This window comes from Vigna radiata, chromosome 2, assembly GCF_000741045.1.
Source record: "Vigna radiata var. radiata cultivar VC1973A chromosome 2, Vradiata_ver6, whole genome shotgun sequence".
Classification (NCBI taxonomy): Eukaryota; Viridiplantae; Streptophyta; class Magnoliopsida; order Fabales; family Fabaceae; genus Vigna; species Vigna radiata.
In genome coordinates, this window is record NC_028352.1 from 3,047,457 (window position 1) to 3,060,154 (window position 12,698).

The window sequence follows — 12,698 nt, forward strand, 5'->3', positions numbered from 1 at the left end:
AAACTATAAAATAAATTTTAAACTTAATTCAATTTTACAAATATAATTTTTTCAATGAAACAATATATTTTTTATCATAGTCTTATTCTTAATAAAAATCTTAATAAATATATATATATATATATATATATATATATATATATATATATAGTTGTATATAATGTTTTTAATATTGAAACAAATTTTGTTTTTTGATATTATTTTTCAATAAAATATAGATTTGACCAAATAAGAAAACTTTAAAGTAAAGTTTGTTTTTACATATGTATTTTAAATTAATCTTATTTAACATACTTTTTGTGTCAAGATATACACATATTTTATGTGTAAAACTATATATTAAATGATGATATAATGCATGTTTAATGTGTGAAACTATATATTATATTAATTGATGATATGATAACAAATAAAATAATATATTTAACATATAATAAGTTTTATTATAATAAAAATAAGTGAATCTTTTAAAAATAAAATAACATCTAAGAAACCATATAATATATTAGGTACAGAGAAAACTAGAATTGGTAAGAAACCATGAATTTGGTCAAAATCGAGTGAGCAAACAGAGGAAGCCGTGAAAGAAAGGAAAACGAACTATAAACTCTAAGTTCCACGGATTGGCAGAAGAGAATAACTCAAAAGGTGGAAAAGATGAATTAGTAAGTGAAAAAGAAGAAGCTAAAGTTACAAATGTTTTTATATGATATAAACCTCTAAACGAAGAGGAACATAGACGAATCGGTAGAAAACCTTACCTATTGAACTGAGGTGAGTTTGAACAAATTTACCTAGCGATTGGAGCTTCAGTCATGGCTCTGACACCATGTTAGAAGTGGACTTTAAGCCAAACTCAACTCCACAAAACTGGCTTGTAGGGTGAGATTTACACCCACTTATATACACTTAAATGGCCTCATCTCTAGTCGATGTGAGACTTCCAACAAGTTTCCTACCTTAAAAATGAACAAACAAAGAAAAAACTATGATAGAAAGGAAATTAGACTACAAAGACGAAAAGTGAAAATCATAACATGCAGAAAGACTAGGATTAATAGAAAATATTTAGTGATTACTTAAAAAAAATTATTTTAAAAAAATAAATATTAAGAATAGTTTTACTCATTAAACTACCAAAATTACTTGAGGTTATAAAAACCACCCGAAAATAACTTTTTTTATTGTTTTTGTAATGATAATAACTTATAAATTGTTGTGTGTTTTGTTGACGAAGACGGTCAATATTCTCTAAAAAAAATCTTAAATAAAAGTTAAATATAAGTGTTTGAATAATCTAATGAAAACATTTCCACTAATTAACTTGGTACTACATTATTTATCAATATCAATTAATTAGCAAGATGTATCATGTGATTGCCTCGTGGACAACTAAGATCAATAAGTCAAACATTCCATGCAATTTGATAGGTGTCATGAGTATAAGAATTTTCCGCGTTACCAATGTGGGGTCCGCACTTTGTATAATATTACCTACTTAGTATTTTTAAGCATCCCTCGTCTTTTGAATTCCAAAAATACCCTTACAACCTCAATATTATTACCAAATTAAACTTCTAATATAATAATAGTAACAGTTAGCTAATTTATATTTGATTTTTTTTTCTCAGTTGTAATTTTAATAATGTATTTTTACAAAAAATATAATTTGGTTTTAAAATTATTTTGTATAATTTATCACAATAATCTAATATTAATAATTTTATTATTTTTATTCAGAAATTATTTTTAAGATTTAAATATATTAAATCAATATTAAATTAATATATGGCAATTGATTTCTGTAACTGCTATCCTTCTCAGTATTGTAAAAAAAAAAGCCGTTATAATAATATGTGATGTTAAAGACAACTTTATGGTGATAGATAATTAAATTAAATTAAAAAGTGAAACTATGTATATACATTTAAAAATTAACAGGTTAAAATTATATACAAAATATACAAAAGTTAAAAATAAAAGAAATGAATTTTGAGCAAGTTGATAGAGATCAAAATAATCTTTAAACTATTTTTCAATAAAACTTTTGTATGACTTTTTCATGGCTGACTACGAGTTTATGATTGTTGAATTATCTGTATATAAGTTACTGGTCAATAAATTGTATCTATTTTCTAATAATAATCCAAAGAAATAAATTATTAAAAATACAATTTTAGGCCTTTCAACAATTAAATAATTTTTAATTTTAACCACTATTCTTGGATTCTAATTAATGTTTAATGAAGAGGACACACATCATTTAGATAGAATCATATAAAAGTAAAATTCTCCATTTAAAACCATTATTAAAATTTCGGTAAAAGAAATCATGAATAGAAATAAATTATTCTCATATGAGTTTTTTCAAAGATGAACCATTACATAAAATTAGTTAATACATTATTTCAAATACATTAAAACTTAATAATATTTTTCTAATTTTATAATGCAAAACCATTTATGCTAAATGATTTGTTTGATTAATGTTCCATGTATATATGATTTATTTAATAAATACCATATCTATTTATTAACTTTTTATTAAATTATTTCTATAAATTATAATATAGTAAACAATTTAAAAACGAATTCTTTTTAATTAACCTTAATATATATATATATATATATATATATATATATATATATATATATATATATATATAAATAAATAAAAGATCTGGCTCTATTGAATAGATTAAACAGGACTCTAGAATTGTTGTATATATGTTAATAAAATTGTTCTGTACAAAGAAATTATTTAATAATATTTAATAAATTGATAAAATGAATATATTTAGTAAATTTAATTAATTATTTATTAAATACTTTTTTACAATATTATTACAAAAATGTAACACTAATTAATATATGTACCAAAATAGTTATCTTTTTTTAAATTTTCTTAATTTTGTATTCTTTAAAATTACAATTTATGAATTATCTATAATAAATCTAAGATATAGTTCATATATAAAAATATGTATTCACTATAAAACTGAATATAATTTACATACTAAAAAACTATTTATTTATCATTAAAAATAATTATATAAAATAAATATTTATTCAATATATTTTTTATTTTTTAAATGTTATCATTCTCTAAATGAATACAGGTTACTTATCCAATATTTTTAATCCTTTTGATTGTTGATTTTTTAAATAAATTTTAGTTTCAAAGTTAATTTTTAATAACTACTTTGTCTTTAATTCAATTAATACACCTTATTATTGCAGTGGATTTTTAATTTAATTTACTTATTTTTAAATATTGCTTTATGAAAACGTTTCTATAATTAAATATTTGTCTTACTTAAAATAAATGCGTATGGGCTTGGTGGAAGGGCATTTATGAGAAAGTGAAAAAAGATGTATAGAAATTCACTATACGGTAACTATACGGTAAGGGTAACGTACATTGAAGAGAAACGCATGTCTACGCTTCTGCGTGGCACTTCACGTCAACTGTGGTTTTGGATTTTCTTCTCTCTCCATTTCGCTTTCTCTCTCTATATATTTGCTCTCTCTTGTTCCTTTGTTTTCTCTGCCTATGAACCTCTTTTCTCCTTCTCTTACAAACTCTGACTTTCAGCTTCAGCTTCTGTTTTTCTTTCACTATTTTTTTCTGCTTCACATTTTGCAATTTTTAGACAGAAGCAGAGAAGAGTTCGCACAACATTGTTAGGTCAGTGCATTTCCGCAGGCTTCCTTTTAGATCCTCTGTCCTCTTGTTCACGTTTAGATTACTGTATTTCTAGATTTATTTATTTTTATTATTTTGAATCTGTGTTTATGGAATTTTAGATTATGTTTGTTGATGTTGGTTGGTACACAGTGTGATAAATTTTTAGAGATTATGTTTGCTTCTTAATTTATTGTTTTTCTCAATTGTTTAGATGGTTTCATTGTGTGTTTCTGTTACTGTTGCTGAGATATTGTGATGCTATGAGAAAGATGATAGTGTTGTGTTTATGATTAATCTAGTTTAAGTAGGTGACTGAATTTTTGAAATTTTTCTTACACTAATTTGTATTTTACAGTCTCTGGATTGGTGCAGAGAATTTGTTTTTTGCAGTCAGGGAAAACAGGCGGGGAAGAGGATGGATTTATTTTATTAACTTTAATTTTATACTGCACGTGTTTTATTTGTTGAATTTAGATTCCACTTTATTTGTTCAGCAGACTTTTTGGTCCTCTGATGGCAAGTGATTCTTTTGTGATTTCCAATGGCAATGGCAATGGCAATGAAAGTGGCAATGGCAATGGCAAGTCAGAGCCTCTTCCACAGAGGACTTACCAAGCAGTAGTGATTGCCACCAGAGACATGGGCATTTCTAAGGATGGAAAATTGCCCTGGACGTTACCCACTGATCTCAAATTTTTTGATGAGATCACTACTATAACGTCTGATCCGGGGAAGAAGAATGCTGTTGTGATGGGTAGAAAAACATGGGAGAGTATCCCTCCTGAGGATAGGCCTCTTCCTGGTCGCCTTAACGTTGTTCTGACTCGCTCGGGTAGCTTTGATATTGCAACTGCAGAGAATGTTGTAATATGTGGAAGTGTGTCTTCTGCTATGGAACTGTTGGCTGCTTCTCCGTACTGCCTGTCAATTGAGAAAGTATTTCTTACAGGAGGTGGTGAGATATTCAGGTATATTTATATTGTAGTTACCTTCCTGCTTCTTCCTTTTGTAATCATATTAAGTTTTCTTTTTTAACGGTGATAATTGTTATGTACAGAGAGGCTCTCAATGCACCTGGATGCGAAGCTGCTCATATTACAGAAATTGAGGCAAGCATTGAGTGTGATACTTTTATGCCTCGAGTTGATACCTCTCTATTTCAGTCATGGTATTCATCATTTCCTTTGGTGGAAGACAACCTCCGCTATTCTTTCAACACTTATGTGCGTGTAAGGAGTTCTCCGGCTGAGTCCCTAAGTCAGAATGCTGATCCAGTTTTTGATAATGGTTCAGACTCTTTAAAATTTGAGGTCAATGAATTTTCTTTTCTTCCGAAATTCATTTATGAGAGACATGAAGAATTTAAGTATCTAAGTTTGGTTCGAGAAATTATTTCTGAAGGCACAATTAAGGATGATAGGACAGGGACTGGTACCTTGTCGAAATTTGGCTGCCAGGTAACACCTCGACTGCTCTGTTCAGCAGTTTCAATGATTTATATGAATGCTTACACTTCTCTATAATTCCACAGATGAGGTTTAATCTGCGCAGAAACTTTCCGCTTCTAACAACCAAGGTATGTATGAATTTGTATAAACTACTGCATATTAATTTCTTATTTTTTTGTTTCGTTTCCTTATGTTATTTTGATGTAATTGTTTGTTTTGTCACTTTTAATGTTTATGAAGACTGAGGAAGAATATATATTGTACTTCATGATATAAAAGTTGACTTGATTTCTTAATTTGGTTCCTAGAAAGTATTTTGGCGAGGGGTTGTTGAGGAGCTTCTTTGGTTCATCAGCGGCTCAACAAGTGCCAAGGTAATGATATTTTACCAATCTTTTCCGCACAGACGTGCATACATGCCCTTTTCTAGTTATGTTATTGTTCACGAAGTCGCTAGCACGAACCAAATATTGGGGAACTAGATTGGTTTACTTGATACTATTTTAGCTTGGTAAAGAATGGGGATAGACACATGGAAAGCTTTGGAGTCTCCTACCCAACTCATTATTCCCCCTTTTTTTTTTCTTTTCAGATTTTTAATCGACTTATACATTGTTGTGTTGTGAGTCAAAATGATATAACATGTTTGAATCCTTATTAATCTGTACACTGATGACTAAGATATCAATACCTTTTATGTTCGACGATTTATTAGTGACTAAACGTCGTGATAAAGCCGGGCTTTCGAGAATTTGTAGGCTGGCTTTACATTAGTTGCCTCTAATTTTAATAATAAATGCCTATGTTCATGAAATTGGGGGCTTTACATTAGTTGACTCTAATTTTGATAATAAATCCGTATGTCCATAAAATTGGCATTATTGTGAATTTGGAAGTGAGTTTAAGGGGTAATTAATCTTTACAAAATGGGTTTATAAAGTGAGAAATGTCTCTATTTGTATTTTGTAAATTGATCATATACTCAAGTTTTTTTTTAAATCTATTTGCAATGGTTAAAATATTATCATAAAACGGTTTCGTGATGACATGACTAGCACCTGGATGTTGCATTATTAATATTGATTAATTTTACCAAAACACATGCCTCAATAATATAGCTTAATAGCTTCCTGTTAACAATTTTTAGTTATTTTTCCAAACATAGTAGAGTATAAAAAGCTGCTGAACCAAAATTCAATTAAATCACTGTGTTGCGTAAAGGCATATTAGTGGTTTACAAGAATAACTCGCTGGTTCATTAGATACGACCAGAGTGAATTTTATTCTGAAATCATTTTGTATTGACAGGTGCTGCAAGAAAAAGGCATTCATGTCTGGGATGACAATGCATCTAGAGAATACCTTGATAGGCAAGCATGACCTACTAATTTTTGTACGAACTACAATTTTTTCTTCTCCGTGCATTTGTTAACTGGATTTACAATTTATATACAGCATTGGTTTGAGAGAAAGGGAGGAGGGTGACTTAGGACCTGTTTATGGGTTTCAGTGGAGGCACTTTGGAGCCAAGTAGGTGGATGTACCTTAGTTTTATGTCATTAGGATCATTTTGTGGCCTTGCTTAGTTCCTTATTAGTTTTCCATCTTACATTTTACAGGTATACTGACATGCATGCTGACTACTCTGGCCAAGGATTTGATCAGCTTCTGGATGTTATTGACAAGATAAAGCATAACCCTGATGATCGACGGATCATTCTTTCAGCTTGGAATCCATCTGATCTTAAATTGATGGCACTTCCCCCCTGCCACATTTTTGCGCAGGTCTGCAGCTATATTTGGGTTTATCTTGGAATAACTATTTCTTTCTCTCGTTCTCCTTTCATGAAGTTTTGTCAACAAAAAAATTTCTGCAGTTTTACGTAGCAAATGGGGAATTATCGTGTCAAATGTATCAGCGATCTGCGGACATGGGCCTGGGGGTGCCATTTAATATTGCATCTTATGCTCTCCTGACATGCATGATTGCTCATGTTTGTGGTAAGCAAATCATTTCAGTGTTATAGACTTAAATTTGTTCTCAGACGTACATGGCATCTTAATTCCTTTTCATGATACAGATTCGTCATTATTTGATTTTAAATGATTTTAAGCTGATTAATGGGTTATGATTCACAAAGGTTTTATATAATTATGATTAGCATACTTTTTGTATGGAATGGCAAAATAGTCCTTTTGGATGCCAATAATCAGATTCTCTGAAAAATTAGAATGCTCTTAAAAAGAAAGATATAGGTTTGGGTGTGTTCTGTTTCACCGTTTAAAGTTTGGGTGTGGCTCAGATATATTTGGGTTGTAATCTTACGTAGAGAAATACAGCATTTATATTAAAATAAAATTGACATCAGATATCGGACTGATCTAACCATATCATATCCTGTTCTTGTCAGACCTTGTTCCGGGTGATTTTAGTCATGTTATCGGGGATGCACATGTTTACCGCAATCATGTGAGACCTCTTCAGGAACAGCTTCAGAATCAACCAAAACCTTTTCCGGTAGGTGTAAATGGTAGAAAAACATTTTCTTAACGTAGATGCCCACAAAATATTAACAATTATGCATTCTTATAAACTGCCGTTTCCTTGTTGATTGCCTATACCTCAATTCAGATTTTGAAGATAAACCCAAAGAAGAAAGATATAGATTCCTTTGTTGCTGCCGATTTCAAGCTCATAGGATATGACCCTCACAAGAAGATAGAAATGAAGATGGCTGTTTAGGGATCTTGTACGATTCTCAAACCCTGCTTCTATGCTTTCTGAAATGGGGCAATATATATATATATATATATATATATATATATATATATATATATATATATATATATAGATATAGATAGATAGATAGATAGATAGATAGATAGATAGATTATATTTGCTTGATTTTATTTATGTAAGGAATTTTTAAATTATCTGGTTGACATTTGCACCTGTGGCAAACAGAAAAAACTGCTGATTAGGATTCATATTCAGTAAATTCTGCTCTTCCAAAAAACGAAAATTGAAGTAAAATTGGCTTTTCAAAATTTTGTATTACACGACATAAAAATTTTGAAAACAAACTTCACTGGTAATTTTCTGAATTTAAAGGCGCACACTGAAAATACGTTATTAATTTATTTTTCTCAAATTTACAGAGAATGCATAGGTAGTGCTGTACATTTTTTTTAAAGCATAGTCACTGGATATGTGTTCCATATTTTGGTCATCAAACTAAAACATGGTATTTTTCATTGTTTCAGGTATAACCATAAGACCTATATATTAAATTTATGGACAAATAAAAGAATATCGCTGGATATACTTTAAGCTTTGCTTGTTACTACTGGGAATCCTTTAGGTCCACGTGTCTCGTGGCTCTAAGGTGATTTAGGTTAAGGGTTTTTTTCATTTCTTTTCCATTGTCCTGCTATACTTTTGACTTTTGAGGTATTTTTAATATGTATTGTGTTGGCCATTTTATTATGATTCTTTATCTCCTCCGGCCACAGTAAAAATGAGCAAAGGATGGATTCAAAAAATACATATATGTATCAAAACTCAAAGCTGCTTAAAAGATGTTAATTATTTATATCTTACCAGCTTTTCTGAATTTTCCATGGATGTCTGGGTGCTGCAGCTCTTTTCTTTATGTAAATATTAGAGACTCCACAGTCCACCCGTTTTGGATCTTCGGTGAATCAAATGCTAAATTGGCGTAAGATTAGAGATAATAAATAAGAGCAAAGATATTTACCATAAAATGTTAGAAGTGATGTGACCTAAAATAAATTAAGATTAAAATTTAAAGAAACATCAAACATATCTTGGTAAGTATTTCTTATTCTTTTGTTTTAAAGTTGAGTTGACTTAATTTTTAGTGTGGTTGAAATGTGTGCATTATAGGTTTTAGATGCGTAAAAGTTTGACTTGTGTAAAATCAAACAGGTTGATCTGTTTTGTTAATCATGGATTGTAAGATTATGCAATTAGTAAATAAAGCCTTTGCAAGAAATTACAGTGAATATTTTTAACTAACGTTAGTATTTATTAATACAAATTGATATTTATATATTAAAAAATTTACATTGAATCATTACTAAGTTTATTTCTATAAAATTGTATTTAAATTAGATACTTTTTAAATATATAAATTATGACAAACTAGAGTCGACCTTGACGAATTAGAGTAGTTCATTAGTTTATATGTTCTATTACATGATAATGGACAATATATTTCAACAATTCCTTTAGGTTATAATCGGCTTTTTTACGAGTCATCCAAAATATACAAACAAAAATATGAACCTTGGGAAACAAGGTGGTGACGTGCATGGCGGCAGCAGCAGCACCGCTTATGGCGGTTACGCAGATGGTCAGATCAGAGTAGAAAGTGGAAGAAGAATTTTTATAATTATGTACTATCGTGCTTTAAGAAAAATATAAGCATTAAATATCTTAAAATAAAGAAATATGTTGAAGTGAAATTTACTTCGTTAGTAAAGTTTATTTTTTTTCTTTTCATGAATAAAAGGACGGAAAACAAAATTATCTCTCTTCAGTGTCACACTAAAGAAATTCTTTAAATAAACTGGATGGGTTTAATCCTTAGAACACTATGTTTATCTATAGTTTCTCCTTTATTTTTTGTCGTTTCTTTATACAAATTATAGTTATAAGTCTAATTGCACCAAGTGTTTGTTATGATGTTCATTTCACTTGACTCAAATCATTCAACGGTGAGAGGTACTTTTATCTGCAATTCGTGATTTCGTTTCTTCTCAAGAAGGAGGTCCATCAGGCTGTTGAGTGCAATATCTGGGTCTTCGTCCAGCAAAAACTGCTCCCCTACCTCTGCAGGAGTGACATCGATCATCCCAAGCAAGTTCTCAATTTGAACAAAAAGAGGGTGCTCCGTGATCCCAAGGTAATTGGAAGCCAGCATTTTGAACCCACCAGGGGTACAGTAAGTCATGTCAATGTGCACATCCATACGCCCAGGGCGCAAGAGAGCAGGATCCAATTTCTTCTTATGATTCGTGGTGAACACTACGATTCTCTCATTCCCACAACTCGACCACAACCCATCTATGAAATTCAGGAACCCCGATAATGTCACCTGCAACTGAAAACAGTACGCGAGATTCAAAGCCATTTCTTGATGCTTGAAAGAAAGAGTATCTGAAACTAAGAAAAGGATGTGATTGTGTTGTATTATACCTGGGGTGCTGGAAATGAGTGAAAATGGCGTGGGATGAAGCGGTGGGGTTGTGATGATTTAGGTTTTGCAAGCCTATCCTGCAAATGAAGGGAGCAATCAATGTCCTCCACGACAAGAATGGAACGGTTCCTGGTGGCAATCAACAACCTCCTAAGGTCAGAATTTCCATTAACAGCAGTGAGTTCTAAGTCATAGACATCGAAATTCAGATAATTAGCCATAGCAGCAATCAAACTCGATTTCCCAGTTCCGGGGGGACCCGAAAGCAAGTACCCTCTCTTCCACGCCTTTCCAACACTCTTATATAAACCCTTCCTCTCCACAAACCTATCTAAATCCCTAATTATCATCTCCTTCAATTCCCAATCCATCGCCACAGTCGCAAACGTCGCAGGGTGCTCAAGATTCACGCCCTGCCACAACTTCCCCCTCCCTCCCCTCCGAAACCGCGTGTCCTTCACCGTGAAGAGCCTCAGCGTCTTCCTCCGCTCATGCACCGCCTCCGCCTCCTTCATCACGCGCGGAAAATACTCCGACAGAACCATCTCCCGGTGCTTCTTGTGGAACCGCACCTCGAAGACGTGCACCGCGGAATTCGATTTGCCGCGTCGGGACACGAGCCTCCACCGGAACGGCACGCCGTTGAAGGAGTCCGTGATCTCGTCGTTGCCGTCCATGAGGAGGGACACGTGGCGCGATCTCGAAGACATCGTGGCGCGGAAGCGCTTCGTGTTCGGCGCCTCCTGCGGCTTGAGGTAGAGCTGCGCCGCGGCGAAGAGCGGGTTCGGAGTGAGCCCGTTGAATTCGTCGATAACGAGGGTGAGTTCCGTGGAGAAGGAGGAGAGGAGTTTCGATAGTTTTGAGTGGAGGTAGTTTTGGAACTCCGGGGGAATGTAGTTGCGGGTGAACGAGCGCAGGAGCATCACGGTGGCCGCCACGGACGCCGCCGTGGAGACTACCTTTTGAAATTTGGGAGTCATCATTGGGCCCTGATTGGGCTGGAATTTGACGGGCTGCTGTAATAATCGCTACGAACAGAAAGAAAAAGAAAACTGATTAATATTATTGTGATGACGGGAATCTAGGTTTTATTATTGAAATCTGAAACTATCAACTGATGCAATTTATGATCATTGATTTGAATTTGAGAGTTCAGTTGTTTTCAGTATTGTTGTTCTCTCGTTGCATTTTTCTCATTGACCTTGACTTTGACTAACAGGTCTTATTTCTTCCACTGCAGGAAACTTCTTTGGAGTTTCACTGCATTTACCACCTCAATTCCTCAAATACCCTTAACTCGGAGTGTAAGGTACGCTTACGCCGTGATTGACAAAACAAATTACGAAAATTGTTGACGTCAGAGTGATATCAGAAACTTAATAACAGAGAAGAAAGGAAAATAATATAGATTTTGCCATTTGTTGAATGGAGATCTATTACTATAAAAAACATTTAATATAAAGTATTTAAAATCTAACAAGTATAAATTAATTTAAACTATAACTAATTTAATTACATTTAACCAAACAATATTGATTGGTTTAAAAATACTTTCACAAATGATGTGAATACATCCTTTGATTTAGACATGCAAACCATTCACATAAAACTAACTCATGGAAAATGGTATAGATCAACGTATTTTTAATTTAATGTTTGATTAAAAATAATTTATAATCATCCAAATATAACAATAAAATCATATTATAAAGGAGACGATATTTAAAAAGGTAGATATAAAAAAAGAAAATATATAAAGTGAAAACTTAGAGAGGGAAAAAAATCACATCATGCAAAGAGAGAAAAAAAAAGTTTTACATATCAAATCTAAAATATTGAGAAGTTATTATATGTCCTAATTAAAATAATTAATTCTTCTATTACATATTTGTAAATTGAACTTTATCATCGTCAATGCATGAATTAGGCTTAGAGATAAGAAACACTTGCATTGTTTTTACTTAATAACACATTAGATATGGTATTGTTAATTGGGGTCACACCAATTAAAAAAGTGACTAAGGAACCAACAAAATATCTCACACTTGTGTTCTTAAGGAATCAGTGAAAGTGAAAGCAAAGCATTATCAGATATCACATTGAAAACTATACAGTACTATATACCATTTTTTTTTCTAGTTCTTTCTATCACTTCGCTATTTTATTTCATTTTTATCTCTCTTATTTGTATATTATATTTCATGTTTTATTTTTGCAATTTTTTGCATATTATATGCATGCAGAATTAAATAAATGCAAGACATAATGCAAAAGCAGAATATCTAGTAGACGATGGTGATTGCCATGTTGAGCTTCTGCATGAGTGATTCTCCCAATAGG

At 31.8% G+C, this 12,698-nt stretch overlaps 2 protein-coding genes across 3 annotated transcripts; one reads left to right on the forward strand and one right to left on the reverse strand.

Moving 5' to 3' along the window:
* Positions 1 to 3,511: 3,511 nt before the first annotated feature.
* LOC106755099 (bifunctional dihydrofolate reductase-thymidylate synthase) lies at positions 3,512 to 8,731 on the forward strand. Of its 2 annotated transcripts, none has more exons than XM_014637199.2 (12): positions 3,512 to 3,688; positions 4,183 to 4,656; positions 4,746 to 5,145; positions 5,220 to 5,264; positions 5,445 to 5,510; positions 6,445 to 6,506; positions 6,592 to 6,666; positions 6,756 to 6,921; positions 7,014 to 7,137; positions 7,548 to 7,654; positions 7,769 to 7,886; positions 8,401 to 8,731. In XM_014637199.2, the coding sequence occupies exons 2-11, from the start codon at positions 4,202 to 4,204 to the stop codon at positions 7,877 to 7,879; spliced, it is 1,611 nt and encodes a 536-aa protein (XP_014492685.1). In that variant the 5' UTR covers positions 3,512 to 3,688; positions 4,183 to 4,201; the 3' UTR covers positions 7,880 to 7,886; positions 8,401 to 8,731. The 2 variants fall into 2 exon arrangements, with proteins under 2 accessions (XP_014492685.1, XP_022633837.1); XM_022778116.1 differs by having other exon boundaries at positions 4,186 to 4,656.
* A 667-nt stretch (positions 8,732 to 9,398) lies between these two features.
* On the reverse strand, positions 9,399 to 11,338 carry LOC106756553 (protein HYPER-SENSITIVITY-RELATED 4-like). The gene is made up of 2 exons (XM_014639026.2): positions 10,358 to 11,338; positions 9,399 to 10,256 (listed from the first exon to the last, which is right to left on the reverse strand). Exons 1-2 carry the CDS (start codon positions 11,336 to 11,338, stop codon positions 9,867 to 9,869), a joined length of 1,371 nt encoding a protein of 456 aa, XP_014494512.2. The 3' UTR covers positions 9,399 to 9,866.
* Between the last annotated feature and the right edge of the window lie 1,360 nt (positions 11,339 to 12,698).